The sequence below is a fragment of the Octopus bimaculoides genome, chromosome 15 (assembly GCF_046866305.1).
Source record: "Octopus bimaculoides isolate indiv1 chromosome 15, ASM4686630v1, whole genome shotgun sequence".
Taxonomy (NCBI): domain Eukaryota; kingdom Metazoa; phylum Mollusca; class Cephalopoda; order Octopoda; family Octopodidae; genus Octopus; species Octopus bimaculoides.
The window spans coordinates 45,116,940-45,142,750 of record NC_142942.1 but is presented as its reverse complement, the minus strand read 5'-3'; the positions used below and the strand labels follow the sequence as shown (position 1 = coordinate 45,142,750).

General features: G+C 35.7%; 1 protein-coding gene across 1 annotated transcript in view; it reads left to right on the top strand.

Annotated features, from left to right (window-relative positions):
- The first annotated feature begins 8,928 nt into the window (after positions 1-8,928).
- The window catches only part of LOC106880519 (transcriptional regulator protein Pur-beta), a 20,014-nt gene continuing 3,131 nt past the window's right edge, over positions 8,929-25,811 (top strand). The window contains exons 1-4 of the mRNA XM_052973300.2: positions 8,929-9,083; positions 16,798-16,900; positions 25,352-25,470; positions 25,586-25,706. Coding sequence (XP_052829260.2) covers positions 9,012-9,083; positions 16,798-16,900; positions 25,352-25,470; positions 25,586-25,706 — 415 coding nt within the window. The 5' untranslated portion in view covers positions 8,929-9,011. The remainder of the gene's footprint in view (positions 9,084-16,797; positions 16,901-25,351; positions 25,471-25,585; positions 25,707-25,811) is intronic.

The following is a 25,811-nucleotide window of genomic DNA, read 5'->3' as shown; positions in this document are numbered from 1 at the left end:
CTTCATCAGTTGTCAGCTGTCTACCTACTCCTCATTTCGTTGAATGCTTGAAATGAGGAGTAGATAGATAGCTGACAACGGATGAAGGGTCCTTTCTCTGTGTTTACTTGTCCTGTTTTCCATCTTTTTTTCTTCTTGTTGTTTACATATTTCACTTGTTTTTCCCTCGTTTGTTTAGGTGTTTCATGTTATTTGCATCGTTGGTGACGTCCTGTACCCATATATGCAGGTAAATAGAGATTTATTTCTGCTAGCAGTAGGTAAATAGTTCTTAGTTTTAATGACTATGATTAACAAACTTGCTTTGCAACATCATAGTCTTGGGTTCGATTCCATTGTGTGGTACCTTGGATAAGTTTCAGATATTATAGTTTCAGATTGATCAGTGTCTTGTAAGTAAATCTGTGAAAGTAAAAAGTGTGTGTGCGCAGTGTGATGTGTTTGTGTGTGTGCCTGTAATCTCTATGTATAAAGATGAGGATGTGTTATATATATTTGTCTCCGTATGTCTTTACATTGGCAATACTTTGGTAGCTATAATAAGTCTTGTAACTTGGCAGTTCAACACATGAAAGCCATTGGAATAAAGTACTTCAGTTGAAAGCAAGTCAGTGTGGGCATCAGCAGGAGGCTTCGTCTGTCCAAAGAATACAATCACAATTATGCTCATTCAACCCATGCCAGTATGGAAAAAGCAAACATAACAGCTATGGTAATGATAATAATAATGATGATGTTGATGATAGGTACCTATGGCTACAGATAATTATACCAGTCACTTTTAAACTCTATAATTTCTCTTGTCCTTAGCTTTTGACTCATCATTGTTTAGTGAATATGTACCCCAGGAAATTGAACTGTCTAAATAACATTTGTTAACTGTTTTGAATTATCAATGGTAATTTTCGTTGACCTTCAAACTGAGATCTTGCTCTGTGTGTGTGTGTGTGTGTGTGTGTGTGTGTGTGTGTGTGTGTGTGTGTGCACGTGTGTTTGATTGCTGACTTTTCCACTTTTTCGCTTTTTGTATTTAAGATGATCACATTATGAATTTTAGATTTGTTTCTGCATTTTTAAAAGCTAGGTTGCCTATATCTGTAGCTATATTGCCTATATTAATAGCTAGATTGTGTATTTTAATAGCTACGTCGCTACTTCAGTACCTATGATGTATATTTCAATAGGAAAATTGCCTATTTCAATAAACTGCATTGTGTATTTCAATATCTATAGTGCCATCATCATCATCATCATTTAACATCCATGTTCCATGTTGGCTTGGGTTGGATAGTTTGACAGGATCCGACAGGTCTAAGGACTGCTTCCACATCTGCTTTGGCATAGTTTCTATGGTTGGATACCATTCTTAACACCAACCATTTTACAGCATGTACTGGGTGTTTTTGTGCTATCCACACTATTGAGCATCTGCCATGCGGTATATGACCTGTATTTTAACAGGTATAGTCAGATTGTACTTTTAAATAGGTTTAGTGTTTATTTTCATAGCTGTAGTGTATAATGTGTATTTTAATAAGTAGGTTGTTTAACTTAAAAGCTAATTTAGTAGGCTATTATATTTTGTACTTTGAATTTTCACTCTTGATAAGTGAATTAATTTTAGAATTAATTGGGACATGGGTTATCAATAACTGAAGGTTGAGTATAGACATAGGATAATCTCTAAAGTAGGGATTAGCTAAGAAAGACCTGAGATTAAGTAGTTTGATGATAAGATATTGCAGATGGGATGGTTAGATGATGATGTTGAGAATTTAGGAAAGTATGAAGTTCTTGACCTATTGTAAGCATTGTATATACTTGGAGACAAAGTATGATGAAAATATCTTCATAAAGTTACTCTCTTCAAATTCATTAAAGCATACACAGAAAGCCTGTACAATGCAATCAGATTCTAAACCGTTGTCTTCACATTTTCTCTTATATCGGATGTGTTTCTATGGTATTTCATTAAATATTTTAGAATCTTGCAACTATTTCATCATTTTGTTTTCCTCATAAAGTTACGTTGATTAATTGTTGTCCAGGGATGCTGTAGAATTGTCAGACTTATGCTGCTGGTCCATAGAAGAAAATTGAAATATTGAAAAGATAAAAATGGAACTTCTAAGAAATTCGAAATACATGGAATTATGAATTTCAACAAGTAAAATATATCATGGATGGTGGTCATGGTTGTGGTGGTAATGGTAGCAGCAGGAGCAACAGCAGTTAACTGCTTAATGTAGCTAGAATTATATTTTCATTAACCATTTTAGTTTTTGTGTGAGGTTGATGTATTAAAACTCAACTACTCTGCTAATATACACCCATTCCCTGCTTAACTGCAATTGATAATTGTTGGATGTGATAAAGCTGGACAATTGATTAACTTGGCCAGTTTAGTTTTGACTGGAGCAAAGCACACACAAGACTGCTTTGTTAAATTTGATAATCTACTTGACAAATTGGGTGGGGACATGATGGTGGTTGTGGGGGAAGAGATAGACAGAAACAAAAGTGAAATTATATGAGAATGTTTGTTGTTGGATGGAAACTTTTTTACTCTTGGGACTGTGTATTGCTGAATCCCACAGATTGTGGTGGTTGAGCATTTACAATAATGAGCTCCCTCCCTCCACCTCACTCTCTCTCTCTATCTCTCGTTGTTGAATGAGTTTCACATGCAGTGACTTTTGAGTTGTCATTCGCTATTAAATAACCAGCAGCTAAAACTGCTGTATTATTGGACTGCTCGAGGCTATTTAAGCAGCAACAAGATTAATTTTACCGGTTTATTTATTTTTTGTTTTACTTTAGAGCTAGTTGCCATAGTTTGATTACTTGGTTATTGTTCATTTATGTTGTTAAATTAATAAGTTATGCATTAATGATCCTGCTCTTCTAATCACAAACAGGTGATACCATTCTTCAATCCTCCTTAACCTTCCAAAAGAACTACACCCTCTCTGTAAGGACAATATATAATTAAACTCTTCAACATTGTTAGAAACACTGATTGTCTCTCTTAGTGATGGTACATCTATAACATAATTGCTAAAACTGCTTCTGAAGGAGGAGTCTTCTTTTCAGGGCCACAAAATACTTTAATGTGATCAGCTGCTTACTCTTGACAGTTTAAAACCCACATTACAGTATTGCTCACATATCTAAGACAGCACAACCGCTATATAAACACTCACACAAAAATATCTTAGACCACATTACAGTACTGCTCACACTGTAACACTGCTATATAAACACATAAACATCTGAGACGACAGTACAGTGCTGCTTACATATCCAAGATGGTAATACTGTTAGATGCACACATAAAGATCTTGTGCTGCATATAAAGAAAATCATCTCTAACTGAATGGTAAAGGTTCACATATCAACAGGCAGTAATTTCAGCCATTTACTTTCTTTCAGACCAAATGGTTCTCAACAATTTTTTTTACTTACAGGCCTCTTTGATCACTTTTTTTTATTCTGGTGGACCCCCAAAGCTATTCCATTTTTAAAAACTAGTTTATTGGTACTTCTTTCAAAATCCCTATTTTATTTTTCACCCATTCACTTGTGTAGGTTTGAAGTAGCACTCTTTGAAAGAACATGTTTCAATGGCTGGAAACATGTTAAATACAGCTAAAGCAAAATTTTTTCATGGATCCCTAAAATGCTGCTGTAGGATCCCCAAAAATGTTATATGGATCTCTAAGAGTCATATGGACCCCTGGATGAAAACAACTACTCTAAACTAACAAACTGCATATTCACTCCTTCTCTTGTATCTCTCTCTCTCTCTTCCATCTTTTCTTCTCAGAACATCATCTGTGTGAAACACAACAGTTGCTCAAGTTAAACATCACTCACATTAGTCTTGTCAGTCTGAGTGTCATGACTAATACAAAGTTATGAATGGTACAAAAAAACAAAAAACAATGGAAAGTAAAAAACAAAAAAGAAAAGGTTCCCATTAGTTGACCATTTTAGACTTGACTCACCAGAAATCCCAAACCATCAAATGTTAATTATATCATGTAAACTGTGTTATTGATTGGCGTAACATGTTGGCAGTTGTTTTTGTTGATTTTACCAACTGAACTGTTTGTGCTTCAGTTTCCCCTCTTGGTTTTTGTGTAGATTGTTTAGAGTAATGAACTATTGGTGAAGGTAGCAGAACAATCAGTTAGTTGTGGATAGATATAGCATTATATATGGTAGTCAATGCTGACTGTTGCAAAGATAGTGGCAGCAGATAGATGGAAATACATGAATTCAAAGTATTGGTGATAATATTGTGTTAATCCATTAGTACAGGAATTGGAAATATTGTTGTTACTGGAGTAATCCTGAAGTTTACCAAAACAAACTTTATTTAACTCTATTGTTACCGTATTTATGTTGAAATATGAGGTGGTATCAAAAAGTTCTTGGACTAGTTCTGTAGTGCGCCAACAAATGATAGCACGTGGTTGTGTGTGCAGTGAGAGGTAGCAGTGATGTTCATGAGGCAGTGTGCTAAGTGACATTTCTGTGTTTACTTAGCAAGTTGTGAAATTTGTGTTTTTGTGATCATGTGTATGCTGTAGTCTGCGATTTTTGTCATGGGCAAGAAATTGGAAGAAAGCGTGATTTTTTGCGTTAAACTTGGGAAGTCTGCTCCGGAGACATTGAGCATGCTTTGGCAAGCTTATGGCAATGAGGCAATGGGTTGTACACAATGTGTTGAGTGGCACAGGGTGCACAACGGAACCGTAGCTTAATCAAGGGCATGCTCATCATTCCTTTCAACATCCATGATGTTGTGTACCAAGAATTCGTCCCCCAGGGCCAGACCATCACTTGATAGTTCTACTGGGATGTTTTGAAGTGTTTGAGGGAGAATATTCAGTGAAAGTGCAGGAGTGGCTGTGTGGTAAGTGGCTTGCTTACCAACCACATGGTTCCGGGTTCAGTCCCACTGCGTGGCACCTTGGGCAAGTGTCTTTCTACTATAGCCTCGGGCTGACCAAAGCCTTGTGAGTGGATTTGGTAGACGGAAACTGAAAGAAGCCCGTCGTATATATGTATATATATATATGTATGTGTGTTTGTGTGTCTGTGTTTGTCCCCCCACAATCGCTTGACAACTGATGCTGGTGTGTTTACGTCCCCGTAACTTAGTGGTTCGGCAAAAAGTGACCGATAGAATAAGTACTAGGCTTACAAAGAATAAGTCCTGGGGTCAATTTGCTCGACTAAAGGCGGTACTCCAGCATGGCCACAGTCAAATGACTGAAACAAGTAAAAGAGTAAAAGAGAGAGACATGTGGAGCATGATGAATTGGATTCTTCAGGACAACAATGCACCCTGTCACCAAGCTTTCCTCACTTATGAGTTTCTTGCCAAAAACAATATGGTATCACTTCTGCACCTACCCTATTCACCAGATTTAGTACCTGTGGATGTCCATCTCTTCCCCCAAGATGAAAATGCAGCTCAAAGGTCACCATTTTAACACCGTTGTTGAGATCAAGAGTGAATTGCAGAAGGTTCTTGACTTGCTTATGGAAAACAACTTCCAGGCCAGATTCCAAAAAATGGCAGGGACCGGTGTATTGCTGTGCAAGGTGACTATTTCGAAAGAGATGATGTTAAAACTTAGGTAAATAAGTTATTTTTCATTAAATATAACTAGTCTGGGATCTGTTTGATCTCACTGCCTTGGACACTGACCTTGATTCAGTTAATTTTGAAAATAATGAGGAATTTATTAAAATAACTGTCGTTATTAAACTGGTCTTTAAAATATAAACTAACTTGAAATTTTGATAGAAGGCCTTAATTTAGATCACTATAAAACAGGGAATTTATACCATAGAATCAGGAACAGTTTTAGGTGGGTTGGCATCAAAGGGTTAAAAGCAGCCAGTGTTTAGGAACAATTTACGTTTTATCTTGAACATTTTGTATTCCAGTTTATCATTTAAAAACAATGAGCACATTTTCCAATGCAGTGGTTGTCTATGAAGCATTGTGTTATAGCAATAAATGTCACTGCTGAATATTTTGTTAATTTCCTAATTGTTTAATACATGTTACTTCCTAATTGCTAAATAACATGAGTTGTTTCAGCAGTTTAATTTATCAGGTGTAGGTAGTCAACTTTAATCCTGCCAGCTACATTGACCTGGTAATATCTCTGGTGTTGTTGAATGACATTAGTCTCTTATTTAGGTTAGTACTTAGAAAGTCGGTTGTGTTTTATTTTTACTTTGCAGTGTAAGATATGACCTTCTTCACATGGGTTGTCATATTAATACTGACTCAGTTGGTAAGTACAATAGCAGAAGCTGGCCTGCTGTCAATTGGAAGTAATCCAATACTTTATTAGCACATATTGGTATTGTTTACAACAAATGTTTGTTTAGAAATAATTCTCATGGCATCTGAAAAGTCCTGTCACATATTTCATTGTGTCATAAGATTTCACTTTTCATGATCTTTATTGGGAAATTAAAGATAAAGAATGTGTGATGTGTGTGTGTGTGTGTTCTTGATAAATTCAGCTCTCCAGATGTAAGACTGGAATCTCCTGTCACATTGACAGCTGCTTACTATTACTACTAGATGAATTTAAAAAGAACTTAATAGAAACATTTGAGGAATTTCGCTAAAAAAATCACCATTCAGCGACATTACTGTTTGACCTAATTACAGATAATAGACAAGGGAAGTTCTATTAATATATTAACAGAATTCTAATAATATGATATAAAGGTAAAGAATCTAATCAGAAAAATTGGCAGGAGAATACCCAATATGTCCTCTGATAAAAAAAGAAAAACAGGAAAAAGTGCTACACATAATGATGATTATGATAGTTATGAGTATACAATCATCAGCAATAAGTGCAAGCATCGCTGTGAGGTTAAACAGTTGGCTTGGTAACCACATGGTTATGGGTTCAGTATCACTACACGACACCTTGGGCAGGTGTCCTCTACTATATAACACTAGGCCAATCAAAACATCTGATGAGTAGATTTGGGAGACAGAAACTGGAAGAAGTCCATCATGTATGTGCATGTGTATATATATATATATATATATATATATATATATATATATATATATATATATATATTTGAATAAACAGATGTAGAAAAATTAACAAAAATGTATGTGTGTATGCATGCCCACATGTGTTTGAGTGTGTGTTCACATCTTCTTGTCTTGACATCACTCCCTTATTGTAAACAAATGTCATTGTTATACAAGAGGTGTCATTTTTTGCAATCTTTTATACAAACAAGCTTGACCATTGCACTCTTCACATTCAAAGGACTGGGGGAAATATTTCCTTGTTTGGAAACAGGTTAGGGTTGGTGATAGGAAAAGCATCTGGCCTTTGAAAGTCTGCTTCAACCAGTTTTGTCTAATTCATGCAAGCATAGGAAAGTAGATGTTAAAATGATGATGACAACAATGATAGTGATATGTATGCATGTGGATGTATATCTGTGAGTGTGCACATATATATATATATGTGTGTGTGTGTGTGTGTGTGTGTAGGCGCATGGCATAGTGGTTAGGCATGTTGCACTCACAATCACGAGATTGTGGTTTCGATTCCCTGACTGGCCGTGCATTATGTTTTTGAGCAAAACACTTCATTTCATGTTGCTCCAGTTCTCTCAGCTGTAAATGGGTAACCCTGCAGCAGACTAGATTTCTGTTTAGGGCAAATGTTGACCTGCTCACCCAGCCAGTGGGTGGCATCATTCAAAAGCTACAACAATGCAAAGTACATTGTCACCAGTGATGTATAACAATATTTGATAGTATGGTCAATCACATGATATATATATATATATATATGTGATGATTTGAGAAGTGGTGATGAGTGACAACTTTGTAAATAATGATAATATTATACAAGCTTAAAGCTAATAAGCAATCACTGTGTATTGACTGAAGAAGATTGTCATATACTGGGGCATATAAGCCCTCAATGGGAAAAAGATATGGAAAACCCACTTTTTTCTGTCAAGAGCTTATATGCCCCAATATTAGAAATATTAGACTATTTTCTTTAGTCAATACAGAGTGATTGCTTATAAACTTTAAGCTTATAAAAAAAATTATTATTATTATTATTATAATATATATATATATAAGAACGATGCGTCCTGCCTAGCTCTTTGAAACGCCGGTGTTAAAACGGAGGTAGCTGATGAAGTAGAATGTTCTCTATGTGGCTTGTGTGTTTTCTCGTCTCTGTTTTGTTTGCAATGTCCTGTACCCAGATCTGCACCTATACATACAGGTGGATGTCGGTATGCACATACCTGTACGTATATATGCATATACTCATTTACTATTTGTTTATATATATATATATATATATATATATATCCATATACCTGTGTACTTATATGTGTTTGTGTATCTTAATCATTGCTGACTCCAGTTTCATGTGAAGCTGAAACTAAAATAACAGTTTCTGAAATGTCTGTTGGTTCATGTGCATAAGGTCAAATTACTCTAATGACTGGAGAACTGATGTTAAATTAATCTGAAAGTCTCCAGAGCTGTGTTCAAAATGACCAATAAACAAGTGTGTTTATGTCAGCTGCTACTGATGTGGTTTTGCTGAAATGTTGCGGAGTTGGTTTATGTCGGTAGTAAGAATAAACTTGATATCTCTACTGATGAAGTGAAAGTCTGGATCTATAGACTTTGTGGGGTTAATTAGGGAGATGAAGTTTCAGAGAGATATATTCATTTCTTATGAAATATAATAAATTATATATCTGATTACAGCTGGAGGGATAGCGGGTAGTCTGTAAAAAAAAAATAAACTGAAAATATGGAGGAAAAGAAAAAAGAAACCTGATTTAAATTCTTTTTAGATTCTTTCAGATTTTATCTGAATGTTTGTTCCTATGTATTTTCTTTTAAATTTGAATTTTGTGTTTATTTTCCAGGTTCTTATGAACGGGAACTTGCTACCAAGACTTTGATGATACAATCAAAAAGGTTCTACCTGGATGTTAAACAAAACAGAAGAGGAAGATTTATTAAAATTGCTGAGGTAGATTGTTTTTTTATTTTTCCCCTAAATGTTTTCAAATATTTTGTTCTAAGTGTCATTTTCTAGATATCATTGTCTTAGCCCTAGGTCTTGACTGAGCTAACATGATTAAAAGCCATAGCTACTCTGTCTCTCTCTTAGGCTTTGTGTATCCCATGACTACTCTGTTTAGTGTGCTTTTCCATTTTTTTTAAATTGCAGGATGTAATTAGAGATTTGGTTGCTATTTCTAGTAAATAGAGCAACCACATAGAATCTCCCTCATTGTCTCTTAGTTATGTCGAAAGTTTAAATAGATAATAGATTATATACAGTGAGGCATTGTGACTATGAGGTTTGTCAGCTCATTAATCTCTGTATTAATTCGTGTATTGTTGCACACCTTGGCAAAGCACTTTATTCTGCTCACTGCAGTCTGTCTACCTGTTGTCAGGTAGGTTGACTAACTGGCACTTTTACCTCATAGGTGAATGATTTATGGCAAAAAGAGGAGTTTTAAAGAAGGAAATATGTAAACTCCATTGAACAAGTCCAGTCATTATGTGGAAGCTACATAATAATAATGATAATGATAATAATAATAATAATAATAATAATAATAATAATAATAATGGTGGTGATAATGATGGGGGTTGTGGTGGTGATAATGATGATGGTGATGAAGCAAAATAGGGCTCTTAAGGCACAAAGAACATTCAGTTTATTTCATTGCAATCTTTATCCATTAATCTTTTTGATACCAACGTATCGGAGACCATTCATGGTTCTATGATACAAACTTTGTTTTAAAGTGATCTAAATGAAAACTTTGCTCAAAATTTCATGTTAAATTTATGTTCCAAACATCAGCTTAATAATGGCTAAGTTATTTTACTAAATTCTTTATTACTGTAAAAAAAATTATTTGAAACAAAGGCAGTGTGCTTCAACAGAAATATGGTAACAAAGGGGTTAATCTGTTGACAGGGACCCTCAGGCTAGGAATAGATTAAATGAAGATCAAGTGTTTTTCATGTCAGCTTTAGACAGACAGTAGCAAGTCTATTGTGTAAACTGTTGTTTGTTCTCACTCACTTCTGGTTTGTTGGAAGAATTCCTGCAGAGCCGGTTGCTACTGGGGTTGATGTATGTGATGTTCAAAGAGAGTGTTTCTGATGGTTGCAGCTTTTGGGATAAAATTATTAGGCAACTTGTTTAGTGTAGGGTTTGGTGTGTGAGGCATGGAGGAGATGAAAGAGATAAAGGAAGCTTGGGGTGAGGTGTGCAGTGTGGTAGTTCAGAATAGCAGAGGGTATTATAGTAGTGATAGAGAGATAGAGAAGTGGCTAAGTATATTTTAGGTTGATTGAATGGACAAGCGAGTTAAGTATACTGCACTGGTTGGTATTTAGGTTCCTAGTTCCGGTTAGTTAAGCCTTTAGCTGCTTTTTTATTCACATTGTTTTTAGTCAATCATTCATTATCTGATAGCTTCAAAATTTTGATGATGTGAGAGTATATTTTTAGAATGACATTGTAGGGTAGATATAAGGGGTCATATCTGGTCAGTTTGAGTATAAAAATGGTAGAATATTTGGGCTGGATATGGCTGGTTTAAATGCTAAGGGGTTAAATATTGCTACACAATTTGTTACTCCTGATGGTTTAAGATTTTCCTGGCTATGTACAGCATAGTGTAGCCTTGTAGTTAAGATGTTAAACTTGTGATCGTAAAGTCATGGGTTCAGTTTCTAGGCCAGGTGCTGCATCATGTCTTTGAGTAATGGATTTCATTTCACATTACTCCAGTCTACTCAACTGCAAATGAGTACCAAGTGAGTACTGATGCAGCCTTCTGTCTGTCTCTCCCTTGCAGCTGTTAAATCCGGAATGTTCCTCTGGCTCAAGTGGGGAGGGAGTGAGAGGGGTGGGGCCTGTGACTACTTGTGACTCCAGAGATGCCTAAAACATGGTATGTGCTACTAAGTCACTCACAATTTGGTGGCTATGGATATAGCAAATAAGTATTTCAGGTGAAACTACCAACAATCATTGAAATTACTTGAAAATCAACAGACAAGCAGGTAGTGGCATAGGGTACACTACTTCCAAAGATCAATATCATTGAAAGGTGATATTTAAACCAACTATGCGAGTTATGTTAATAAGAGACGAGTAGACTGGAACTACATTAGCATTAGGATTCTATAAAGCTGGCTTATATTGTGTTAGGACCCCACATTTATGGGATGTTTGTTACAGGACATTTTTGTTCACTATGTGTGTACAGCCACTGAAAATAAATATTATTTTGAAATAATGTGAAGAATATTGCAGTGATTTCTTCATTGAACTTGTGCCTTTATTGATTTTGGTGTTGCAAAACATATAAAGGAGTTTGACAAGATGGCTATTTATTACATATATGTCATCATTATTATCATCATCATCATCATCATCATCATCATCATTTTAATGTCAACTTTTCCATTCTTTAATGGGTCGGATGGAGTTTATTGAAGTAGATTTTCTCTGGCCAAATGTCCTTCCTGTTGCTAACCCTCACCTGTGTCCTGACAAGGTAATATTTTCCCATGACTAGATATTGGAAATGAATAACACTGCTTGTATAACAGTGACACCCATTTACAACTATCACACCGTGCCAAAACAAGGAATCATTAACACATGCACATTCATACTCATGTACAATGGACTTCTTTCAGTTTCCATATACCGAATCCACTCTCAAGACTTAGGTTGGCCTGGGACTACAGTAGGAAACACATGCCTGAAATAACATACTGTGGGATTGAACCCAAATCATGAGGTTGGGAAACAAACTTTTTAGCCACACAGCAATGCATGTGCCTACAGCCATGTGCAATATATATCTGTATTTTTGGTTGTGTTTTATCTTGGATGGTGCCATTGCTTTGTACACAAACATCCTGAATTGCATAAAAAAGCAAAATGGCCATTTGGTTGATTGGAAAGATTCCTTTACCAACAGATTACAATCACTGATGCAGAGAATCTCTGTTTCTTGTTTCTGACTCTTGGCCATTTTGATACTACTTTGCCTAAGATTACTCTTGGTTCTATAATACAAACTTCCTGATACATTAAAACTGCCCCTTGAAATTTCATGTTAATTCATGGTTCAAACATCAGATTAATAATGACAAAATTATTTTATTCAATTCTTTATTATTTTCCTAATAACTTGAAACAAAGGTAGTGTCTTTCAACAGAAATATGGTAATGAAAGAATTCCAGCACTACCACTATGGCCTTCTGAAATAACAAACTGCACACTTCTTAAGAATATTTGTCTTTCTTCCTTCCATCACCCTTACTAGCACATGTATCAGACTTCTCATTAATTTCTTTGTCAGATCAGTCTTTCCCAGAACTATTACCTCCTCTTGGTGAAGAATGTACCCCCCCCCCCAGCATAGACTAGTCATTAGCGACTTTAGACTCAAGGCCAGAAGAATGCCAAGAAGCAGACCAATCTTGAAAAGAAAGATTTGGAAGCTTAAGGACCCTTTGTATGGTTAGAGATTTAGGGACATCCTAATTGAGAAATTTGATGAGAGAGAGGAGGAGCTACAAACTTGTGACATAGAGGGCAACTGGGAATTCTTGCAAGACAGCTTGCTGAGTGCCACAGACCAAGTCTGTGACTGGTGCAAAGTCTCTTCCAGACCTAGGGTAACGTTGGGGTGGAACAATACTGTAGACAGGGCCATTAGGGCAAAGAAGCAACTGTAAATAATTCTCAGAGTAAAGACTAATTAACAACACTGACTCTCATTATTATATGCTCTACTGAAATACTAATCCAGTATGGAAAGCAAAAACGGAAAAAAAGACAAGACAAAACAGATTAAGCAATACTGACTTGTCCTAAATCACTGTTGGAAGCATGAAAAAAAAAAACCCAACAAAAACGAAACAAAACAAAGACACTTGTTTGTATGAAAGCAGGTTAGATTCCATTAAACAAAATATATAACCCTAAAAATTCGACCAATTATTTCATAAGGATACTCCACAGGACAATTACCAGTTCAAGTTAAAATAAAAAATACACCAACTAAAAATCAAAAACAAAACTGCCCTAAAAAATTATTACTTAACTCTATACACCCTCTAATATGTATATTTTGTGTAACTGCAAGAAAAGTGAACCTTTGCTTTGTAGAGGCGGACAAATTCTCTTTCTCATTAATACCGTATCATAAAGACATAAGATAATCCAGTAGAACTGCAGACACTTAAAGATTAAGAAAGCTAAGGCTCATACTTCAATATTTTTCTCTTGTATTATGTTTCCAAGAAAAACCATTTTCAGAATTTTAGTAATAAAGTAATCAAGATTTTGTGTAAACTTTGATATTTTGCACACACATTGAAAGCATTTATGTAGCAGGGTGGAAAGTATTTATATTGTACATCTTGTCTGAGATCATTATTTAATATTTTACGTTTCCTTACAAACTTAGATTTACATAACAAAATCTAAATTTTTAACACTCACCTCTCTCTCAATTGTTAGAATGTTCTAAATTGTTATATACACCTCAATCAATAGACATTCATATAAATTAAGGCTTGGTCTATTTATACCTTTCAAAAGAAATTAAACCTGAATCATACAAGTAGAACATTCCTGGTGTGATGTAAACCAGTTAATGAAATCATCATCATTATCATCATCGTTTAACATCTGCCTTCCATGCTGGCATGGGTTGGACAAATCATTTCAGCATTTCCCATCAGCCACTATTTACTTTTGGTAATGTTATTCATGGATCTGCCTTCTACTCAGGGCTTAAGACCTGATCTGTGGCTAATGCAAGATTCCAGCCAGGTGAAAGCTAACATGTTGGTGGAATATTACTATAAAGATATAAAAGCTAAAATACAGGTCAAAAAAAGACTGCAAGAAAAGAGGAAACTATAAAGGACATTATTAAAGGGCTGGAAGAGAAACTCAATGTCGGATGCATTTAGCAAGTGGAGGAGCCAAAGGTAAAACTTTCGAACATGTTCTGGGACAGTAGGATCAGAGGTATGAGGTACTTTGGATTGCAAACTATGTGCTAGACGCAATCAAAACATCGTTGGGGAGAAATGTTTGCAGAATGATAGCAGTGCACTTGCCCTTACTGACACTGAAAAGAAATAGGCATGGAAATACTATTATGCGAGATTGTTGAATTAGTAGAAAGCATGAAGGACAGAGGTGATGGTGGTGGCAGGGGCTTACTCCAAGTAAACTCAATAAAAGAACCAGCCAATGAAGCTGACTGTCATATGTTGAAAGCATGATTAAGGATCTGAAGGCAGAGAAAGCAGTGGGACCATCAGGGGATAATTGCTGAGATGCTTAAAACATCAGCTGAAATATGTCACTCATTGGTAATTAGTATAGGGTGATACCTAAACTGACATAGCAGTATCATTGTTAACTACTGCAAGGGTAAAGGAGATGCTCCAGAGAGAGGCTACTACAAAGGCATCATATTGATGGAGGTGGTTGTGAAAGGTGCTGAAAATGTTCTGGCACAACTATTTGAGAAAATAATTATTAGCTAAGATGATGCGCAGTTTGGGTTTGTGCCAAGAAAGGAGACCATCAATGCCCTGAGAAGGTGTTACTGAGAGATCCATGCTTGTAGTCTGGTGATCAATAAGAAAAAGAGGGAGAAATGAATTGCTTGTGAGATCTGTGTATGTTATCTGCGGAAGTATTATCAGCCAGGTGAGAGTTCCCATAGCCTGGCAGTAGATAAATATTCAGTGACCTCACTGAGTCATGAATTCAACCACTTCACTTTAATGAATGAATATCACAACATCCAATGTGATATCTGTATAAGAAAACATTATTTTTGGATATATGAACATATTGTTTTATAAATATCTGTTGTGAATATGTGTGTTTAAGAAATTGATCTAGGTTGGGTAGCTACATTGTAGTGCGTCTGATAGAAGGAGAGAGGGAGGGGGTGAGACAACTTTTATATGTGTATGTATGTGATATCTCTCATGTTATCCACAGCCCAAATTATTTTAGCTTTGCTTTCCTATGCTGGCATGGGTTGTATGGGTCTTCAAAGACTAAGTCAGTCCTTATTCAGAATGACTGTCCTTGTAGATTTATTGGAGATAACATCTCAGTCATATGTTCCATTGTTGGCATGTTTTCTATGGCTGGATACCCTTCCTATTAGCAACCACCTCACTGAGTATTCTGGATGCATGTTATTATTGGCACCAATACTGGAGATGTTGTCATGTCCTCAGCAAGACTATAGATATCTCTTTACCTGATATTGTCTTCATTTGTTCATTCACCAGTACCAGAGGGGCATTTTCCCTCCTGGTAGATAGGAGAAAGAGAGAAGGAAAAAAAAAATCAGTGGAAGGGTAAGAGAGGAGAAGATAATGAAATACAAGCAGAAGCATAGGAGTGTGTGAGTGGTTAGGAGGTTGGATAGAAACAGCATGACGAGGGTGAGGTAGGAAGAGAGAGTGACAGGAGGGAGACAGAATTTTAGAAGATGGAGTACTGGAAGTGAGAGAATGATGGGAAAGAGAAAATGATAGATATCAAAAATGAGTGATGGAGGAATTGTGTGTGTGTGTGTGTGTGTGTGTGTGAGAGAGAGTGGGGGGAGATGAGTAGCATGGTTATCAATTATTTATTATTTTTATTCATACTTTGTGAAATCAATCAATTAAATTACTATTTCCACTTTCTTACTGAAAATTCTGATAAATTATTTCATGCCTCATTAATTTTTTTTCATTCAATTTTATATTTCATAACTGTTTTTTGGGAAAATAAGAGTTGACATTATCACCACCACCACCTTCATCATCACCATGATGGATATCATTGCTAATACAGCTATCACCATCATTGTCACCACAAGCATTACAGCCTCCACCACTACATCATCATCAAGGTTGTGATCACTACTAACTCTTCCATCATAAACATTGCCATCACAATTGATGACACTATCATCATCATCACTGCCACCATTACCACCACCACCACTACCTCTACACCACCATTATCTTCATTATTGTCATAACTGTCACCATCATCACCGCTACCACCACCACCTCTATGAATCCATTATTTTATGCTAACCATTTCGGTAATGCCTGTTAAGCAGGCCAATTGGAAGTCAGTAACCATTTGGTAGCCTAGCTGATTGTTAGGGCAGACTTTCAATTCTTTATTCAAGAGACTGGGCTCCACTTGTATCTGTTGTGGGTGGGGTGAGGTGGTCTCCTCTTGATCACTACTGTAGCCTTTACCAAAATAGTGGTAGAGTGCAATACATCAAGATATCAAATTATCCTCTGACTAGATATTCAACCTGAATACTTGCTGCAGAGGTACATCATAAAAGGCTGCCAAAGGTCACTTGGTTTTAAACCAAGTTAAAACTGCAGATCCAGAGACTAGCATTGGAATAATTATGAACCTCTTGGATTTCTCTAGTAAATTCAGTAGTATTATCAAAATTAAGGATGAAAAAGACAATATAATTCCTAAAATATATAAGGAAACCTTTATATTACTGTATTTGCTCTTGTTGATTGACATATACATCTTTGAACAAACAAATTATAAAATAGACCAGTGAAACTTCCTTTTAATAGAATGTGTTAATGTATTGTTAAGTCTGTTCGTATTCTAATGTAGGTTGGTGCTGGTGGAAAGAAGAGCCGTCTCCTTCTGGCTATGTCAACAGCTGCAGAATTTCGTGACAATCTAACAGATTTCAGTGAACATTATGCTTCATTGGGTAAGTTCTTTGCAGTTGGAACTTCTTAAAGTCAATGTATTTTTTATATTTGTTTTAATGTATGGCAAATTTGTTTCTAGAGAGAACATTGTGTGAATGTGGCGTAAGATTGTTCATAAACTGTTGAAGCATAGTTGGATAGATCCTCTTTCTAATTTCAACGATTTGAAATGTGGCTGCCACTTATTTCATCTTTGTGGGCTATATGTAAATAATGCATTGGTTTAATTTTTTTTTTGTCATTAACTACACTGAAAGAGGTGATATTATATATATTGTTACATTAAAACAAATGTCTGTTGCTGCTGTTGAGTAGCTACACTCAAAGAATTCATATGGTATGGAATTTGTGGAGTGAATAATTATGAATAACTTACAACTCAAGCAAGCAGGATAAACCTAATTTCTGTCTAATCTGGAACTCTGTTGTATGTTCTGAGATGCAGTGTTCATTAGTGTGGTAGTAAGGGGATGTTATATCCCCAATATGACTGAAGATCCTGGAGCTATAACCAATGTGTAATGCAGTTATTTTAGTGTTGTTAAATCTCAAAGTGATTCCCAGCCCATTGCCAACGATCAAATTAAAGAAGTGCAACTCCTGTCATCTAGCAATAGGTTACTCCATTTGTAGAGTGACTTCGTTCCAGACTGATTGGAGAGCAATGTTGCAACAAGATAAAGAAACATTAATTATTTTTTAAATATTTTATTATCAAAAATATTTTATTATCAACTGTACTATAGAATAGAGCTTTAAATTTTTAACCAAAATTAACCAAAATTATATGTATAGATACACATATAGACATCTTGTCTTTATGTGAATTACCTATGTGGACAGAAAAAGAAGCAGCATCAGACTAGCATCTTCTTTAACTGTCCATGGAGTGAGTGCTTGTTATTACTGACAGCTTAAATTAGACTAATTTTGCATATCTAACATATTCTTCGCAGTTGGTTTGATAAATGAATTACTAGCATGTTAACAGTATTGTAGTACAGCATATATTGATGGATTTTTAGCCAAGACTGAATGTATAGACAGATGTAAACACCTTTATTTATTTATTTAAATATATATATATATATATATATATATATATATATATATATACCATTTCGAGCGTGGCCGTTTTCGTGCGGGTGACACGTAAAAGCACCCACTACACTCTCTGAGTGGTTGGCGTTAGGAAGGGCATCCAGCTGTAGAAACTCTGCCAAATCAGACTGGAGCCTGGTGTTGCCATCCGGTTTCACCAGTCCTCAGTCAAATCGTCCAACCCATGCTAGCATGGAAAGCGGACGTTAAACGATGATGATGATGATGATGATATCTTTGTGGATGGGAAAAGAGGGATCAATGATTGAGGTCCTCTTTAACTATCCCTACAGTTGCTGCTTATAAATCCACTGTTATTAAGGGTTTAAGTAAATTGAGTCCTTAGTAATAATGGAGTTACAAGTAATGTCTCTGTGGACAGTTAAAGATGGTATTCAGGCACTGATGAAATCCCAACATAAGATTGAAACCAGTTTGGCTGATCCCTCTTATTTATACTCAAAGAATATATATATATATATATATATATATATATATATATAATGATATATTCTATAGTATAGTATAGCATTGAAAGAATTGTCTATTATGATTGTCAGTTGACAAACACTAAGCATGGGCTAAGCTGGAATTAGCTGGAACCAAAATTTAACTGTTTTACCACAGAAACAAGGGTAAATAAATTACATGTCTTAAACATATGTAAATCTGAATAGATAGTTATATCTCTGTGTATTTAGTCCCACCGTGACAGTAGACTCTTGTGTTCTGACTACAGGGTGCCTAATTTCACGGTGAGACTAAGTACTTACAGTTATGATTCCATTTACATCTGTATTCATAACACATGCTGGTACTCTTATTATTAGACATGCATGCAACATGTCTTTACACAACTAAAATCATAAACACCTTTGCAATTACCTATGAACACACAGGCATGAACAGACACAGCAGCTATTAAAACAACTCTTTTAATAGGAATATGGCAGATGAGAATCAGACAAAACTATCCCTTAGACTTTGTATATTCAGAGGTGATTGAATGAAATGTCTTTTAGTCTTCATAAATTCAGAAGTGACCCACAAAACAATCTCTTAGACTTATATATTTACAGGTGGGCCTTGTTATCTGATTAATGTGTATGTGCTTGTTGATTTATATAAGTTTTTCTGTTTTACACACACACACACACACACACACACACACACACACACACACACACACACACACACACACACGATTCAGGTATGAAAAGGTTTCATTATTGTGTTGAAGTAAAATGTAATTATGATCAAACATGATATGATGTGTAATACAATACAAAACATTCACAGATACAACACACACACACACACACACACACATGCACATGCAGATAGTATCCCTATTTTATGATACAAATATACTATGGTGCCACTACATTTCTCTGGTGACCTACTTCGAGTTGTATATTGATTTTATAACTGTGTTAGTGTTGGCAGTAATATATATATATATATATATATATATATATATATATATATACATGTACACACACGCACACCCACACACATATCATTCTGGTATTACTTCAACACATATATATTCTTTTACTGCAGTTTGGCTTTTGCTTATTGAAAAATAAATAAAAAAGAAACAAACATTGATTAAATAATTGCTATGTAGGAGTTTACATCAATAATTTGTATACAAAATAAAACAAATGCAAGAAACCTCCAAACTATTAAAACTGGAGTGTCGATTGTAGTCTTTCATGCAGTAAATTAGTATTTGAATTACTAAATGATTGTGTAAAAAAATCTATATTTCTCTTACTTATGTATTATAATTTTTCATTTTAATTCTAAGAAGTTAAATCTAAAATGGTTGCTTAAAATTTGCTTCTCCATGTTATTCTGTTATTCCAATAATTCAACTCCTTTGGTAATTAGCTAATATTTGAAGTCTGATAAATTTCTTGATAAAATAACTCGCACATACATTTACGCATGTGATTATATATATATGTATATGATCCTCATTTTACACCTGCTTCCTATGCTAGCATGGGTTGGAATGTGTGCGTGTGTGTTACTGTATGGCTACCCCGTTCCTCCACAGACACCTATTGCATCGTGAGCACTCCTTGCAGCATTATGGAGAGGCATTTCTCCACAACCCTAATTTTACACAGATAATATTATTAATCAGTCTTGCTGGACATTCTGCTCACAGGTGTTGTCCTCATGTAACCTACACACTTCACAACTGACCTTTACTGCTTCCACTGATAGGTGGGTAAAGACTGACCTTTACTGCTTCTATCAACAGAAAGCTTTACAATACCCTTCAATGGGAAGACGATGGCTTAATCTCTTGCAATAGCACAAAGACCCAATCACTACAGCCATCAAAGAAATACTTCTTTACATTCCATTCACTCCAATCTTAATACCTCACCACAACATACAGTGTCTCTGAGTGGAGACCTCAAGAATATCCTTCATTGGGAACATAACAATTCAATTTTATTTCAACATCACAACTATATAACTTCTGCTAGCATCAAAGAGACAGAGGTATACCTTACATTTACTAGTTAAGAATAATACAATATAGATACCACACAACACTAGACCTACACTGTCTCCATAACAACCTTCTTTCAATGAGGACACAACTATACATAATTGCTGCACACTTATCAAGGAAACATTCTCTACTTTAAACCTATCCTACACATAAATAACTCAACTAAACCCCTCAGAGTTACCACAAATGCTAGACCTCACTATCTTTGATGCTCTATTGTGGAAACCTCATGTACATACAAATGGTATTGCCAAAACTGTATCTCAAAGATAGGGCTTTAGTATAACAAATATATTAGTCATGATCATTTGTTGAGCCTCTGGAGAGTCCAAATAAGACTCATATTAGAGTACTAACCACTTCCATGGGATGGTCCTGCTGCTAAACACGCATACATGTCATAAACCACATTACACAATAACAAATGTCTATAGGACCATCTTGTTATGACTCAAACATCCCAGACCACATTAACAGTGCCGTCTGTATCTACGAGATGGTGTTACTGTTTACATAAACAGAAACATCCTAAACTACATTAGATACCCTATCCACATCTAATGTAGTCTGCGATGTTTGTGTATAGCAACACACCTATAACACAGTACTGATGCTGCTACATACACCAACATTTGAAGTATGGTAAATCCTTCATGAAACATTATTGTTTGAGTAAAAAGATTCAGATGTACCAGCATGTTTTTTAATAGTTTGATCAAAACATTAATCTAGTTCTCTCATTTTATCTTCTTTCAGTACCAGACAATTCCAATTAGCTACTAATAATTTTATATTTTTTAACATTTTCTATTCAGTTTCTAACTGTAATCTAAAAAAAGTTAAAATATCTCCTTTCTAAAGTTTTTATTTAATAAGATAGTCAAAACAAGTTGCAATCAGGGCTGGCTGCAGGGTTGTGGCATCCTGAACAAGCTGAATTTCAGTACCGCTACAAGCAAATGTTTATTATCATTATATACAAGAAGCTAAAGAGAACAGTTGAAACATGGCATCAGAATTTGAAACCTTTCCATTACTGTGTGTGTGTGAGAGAGAGAGAGAGAGAGAGAGAGAGAGAGAGAGAGAGAGAGAGAGAGAGAGTGAGAGAGAGAGAGAGAGTGAGAGAGAGAGAGAGAGAGAGAGAGAGAGAGAGAGAGAGAGAGAGAGAGAGTGTGTATATGTGTGAGTGTATTACTGGCAATAATCTCAACATATTTTTGTTACAAACAAACATTGGGTTGTGGATGGGTGAGTGAGAGGAAGTCCAAAGGGTGCTGTTGATCTTCTGTAGATGTAACAATAGGAACAAAAGAACAGACATTGTACTACAACCTTCAGTCTAGCTAAAACATTTTTTCCTTTTCTTGACATTAAATCTGCAAATGTTCTCATAACACTTTTGATAGCTTTTCCTTTTCTTCATGCAACATTTTCTATTGAGAAAATTGCTAAAAGATTTAATCTCTCTTGTGTTATGGAGGACCAAAAATATGTCTTTAGATTACTAAAGCTTCTCTCCTCTCTCAGCCACAGTTATAGATATTGTAACACAATCCACAGATTTGGGATGACTTCTTCATCATTTCATGTTCACTTTCCCACGCTGGCATCCAATGGGCTGGAGGAATGTGTCTTCCCAATATTTGTCATGATTTCTATGACTGGATGCCCTTCTTAATGTCAATCATTTTGCAGACTGTACTGGGTGCTTTTTTCGTGGCACCAGTACTAGTGAGAGTGTAGTTTGCAAGACTAAACAGCTTCTCTTGACTAAGAGGGAAAACAAAAGATGTGTGTGTGAGAGAGAGAGAGAGAGAGAGAGAGAGAGAGAGTTGTTTTTATGCAGAGTGCTGAGATTTTTAAGTATGATGGAAGAAACAGGTGCAAGTTTATTGTTGTGGAGGAGTGTCAAGGCTATCCCACATTCTGTGTGGCTAACTGGAGGTGGATAGAGTGGTGCCAGAAAGTGAGATAAAGATGGTGCTGATGAGAAAGCAGAGTGTACCCTCAAGGGAATATGTTCAAGAAGGTGTATAGAAAAGTGTAGAGACAGTTACAGTCTATAACTTATTACTGTGGAGGAATCTAACACCATCTATCAGAAGCTTTACATCTCCAGGAAATCATTCTTTTGCGAGATTTAGTTCAGTGAAGGCATCACATCCGTTATTATCACTGTTTTCTTGCTACCTGAACCTATCCACCAAACCTTCATATATTAATTCCAGTTTATTTTTATCTTGAAAATTCTTTTGATGTTATTTAAAAATCCCCCATGTGTTATTGAAACTTTGCAACTGTTCAAATCTCTTTGATAAAGAATTAATAGCTGTATCAAGTATTATGTTTCACACATGATTTTGAAAAATTTCTTTTAGGGTCATTTGGTGTTTGGAATCTTGCCAGTGCCTTTATATTCAAATTCCCCCTTTTTTCAGCATATTCTTTTACTTCTAAAATTGGGCTACATATCCAATTCTCTAGCTAATTCTTTTGCTCGTGCTTGTTCTCTTCATACCCATTTGCGTGATAATTAATTAATTAGTAAACTATTCATTAATGAACTTTGGTCGACAATTCCACAGAGGCACTCCTGCACAGCTTCACTGACAACATTTACTATGCCTAAAACATCGTCAGAAACATTCACCATCATCATCATCATAAGAGGGCAAATTTGGCAGTTGTTAGAACATCACATAGAATGACTTGTGATATTTGTTGTGGCCCTCCATACTCTAAGTTTAAATCACACTAAAGCCAACTTTGTTTTTCTTTCATTTGGGGTTAGTAAATAAAATACCAGTCTAGTACTGAGGTTGGTTTCCTTTCTCTGTTGGTTAGATGAAGGGATCAGGGAAGGAGTGTTCACATCAAGGTCCCACCAACACAGTGGATGCAACAGACAGAGACTATCATCACTAGAAAACTAATTTTCTGTTTGTGGTACAAGTTTCTAATTCATGTTGCATTGCAGAATCAAAAGCAGGCATTTCTGTGAGTTTATTAAGAGCATCTTGAATTCTGCTAATTTTCTGCTTAATTGCTTTGACACTTTCTAATCTGGGCTGTCATCTAGCCTTCTATAAATATCATGCAGTATGTCATTTAATGTCTTGCTTTCATTATATGCCACCACCCAGAAGCTAGAAATAAAACACATAAGTGCAGGACAATATCCAGAATCAAGGTAGACACCTAAAAATTTGTTACAGTATCACCATCCACAAGGCATATGAAATTCCTGTGGATTTCCCATTATGACCTGTGTCTGAACTCTTTTATCCTTTCCTTTGTGTTTACCAATTATGACATAGCAGTTTAATTTCTTTGACTTCCATCATTCATGATCAAAGACACATTTTCTTTTCTTTCCCTTCACAACTTCATGTTCTGCTTCTGAAGTTACTGCTTTAAACCATGTGCAGTCAACCAGTTTATGAGTATAGAGGACTTTGAAAAGTAACATCTAATATTTTCTCTTCAACTTTGCACATTCCTGCTGAAAAGCGAATGAATTTCCTTGACTGACTCAGAAACCACCCACCTTAACCTTCCCCTGCCACTCCCATACTCACCTGCAGTGTTTTAAAGTAAGCTTGACTTCACTTGAGGGATTTCCATATTTTGCTTGTATTTCATTTTATTCATTATTTTCACATTTTTCTCTTTGTATTTAGAAGGTCCCAAATACCTGATGTGGTGCCCTGTGCTCCTGCCTTGGTTGCAGGGACCTTTAGCTAACCTTGGCAATGACCTCCTTGCAGATGTAATGTTAAGCATCAACCTATAACAACAAAAACAATCTCACACTTCACCTTCTCTAGTGTTGGACAACTCACTGAAAACCTTCAAATTCACTCCACTCTCATCTATAACAACAGAAACTGCATCCCAAAGACTAGCCTTCTTCTCTAATGACAGAAATTACTTCAGTTCCATAACATTTCTATGAAACGCAAGCAAGAATACTATTGCCCACATTGGTGACAGTGCTAACAGATATTCTTAAATACATTTCAGACCAATACATTGTAACTTCTGTCCTTCAGATGTGCTGTCTCCTCATTCTGGATTTTCTACAACTACAATAATGACTCCTCCACTGCCTTCTCTTCTACCATTACTACAATGATGTAAACTACCCCAACCTAAGACATCTTCTGACACATCTATCTCCCCTATCCCAGCTCCTACATCATAAAATCCTTCTTTCCCAGAATATCTTACATCTGGAATTGCCTTTCTATTTATATTCTTTTCTTATAGTTGTTCAAACTAAACCTCATCAATTTCTCCCCAATTTGGAAGAAGGGGACAGTAACTGCCTCCTGATGAGCTATTAACTTATTTGATACCGACTGTCCTGAGCATGCCCCTGCTTTTATAAAAAAATTCTTTTTTTAAAGTTATATAAATTTAAACCATTCATCAATATTCCATGTTAATTTATGTTCCAAACAAAGGTGGTGAGCTGGCACAATTGTTGCTATGCTGGGCAAAATACGTAGTGGCATTTTATCTGACTTCAGGCTCTGAGTCCAAATTCTGCCAAGGTCAGCTTTGCCTTTCATCTTTTTGGGGGTTGATAAAATAAGTACCAGTCAAGTGTTGAGTCGATATAATTGACTTACTCCCTCCTCTGAAATTGCTGGCCTTGTGCCAAAATTTGAAACCAATTTCTGTTTCGAGCACCAGTTTAAGAAGGGCAAAGTTATTTTACTAAAGTTTTTCAAAGTTAATTGAAGCAATATGGTAATGAAAGGATTAAATATCAGTGTTATTAAATTGTGCGTTTATTTTCTTTGTGCAGGGCCTCCAAATCCTGATAACCTACCTGAAGACGGAAAATTAAAAACAAAAACCATGGTTAAAGATAACAGACGTTATTATCTTGATTTAAAAGAAAATCAACGTGGCCGATTTTTAAGGGTCAGTGGTTTCTTGCAGTAGATCTCCTTTTTATGACATTCTAAGTTACAACCATTGTATTTCTCTCTCTATTTACAACAGCGTCTATTGAGCCTATACCTTTTCTTTGATCCAGGTGTCACAAACAATTCCAAGAGGTGGACCTAGAACACACATTGCTATTCCTGCTCAAGGTATGATAGAATTTAGGGATGCCCTGACAGATTTACTGGATGAATTTGGGATTGAAGATCATGGTAAGTTCCTAGTGTAATATTTTTTCTATTTAGATTTATACTTTTAATTCTGTTTTATTCAGTAGCATAGTTAGAGCCTGTGCCACCTGGGGCAGCTCCTGAGTT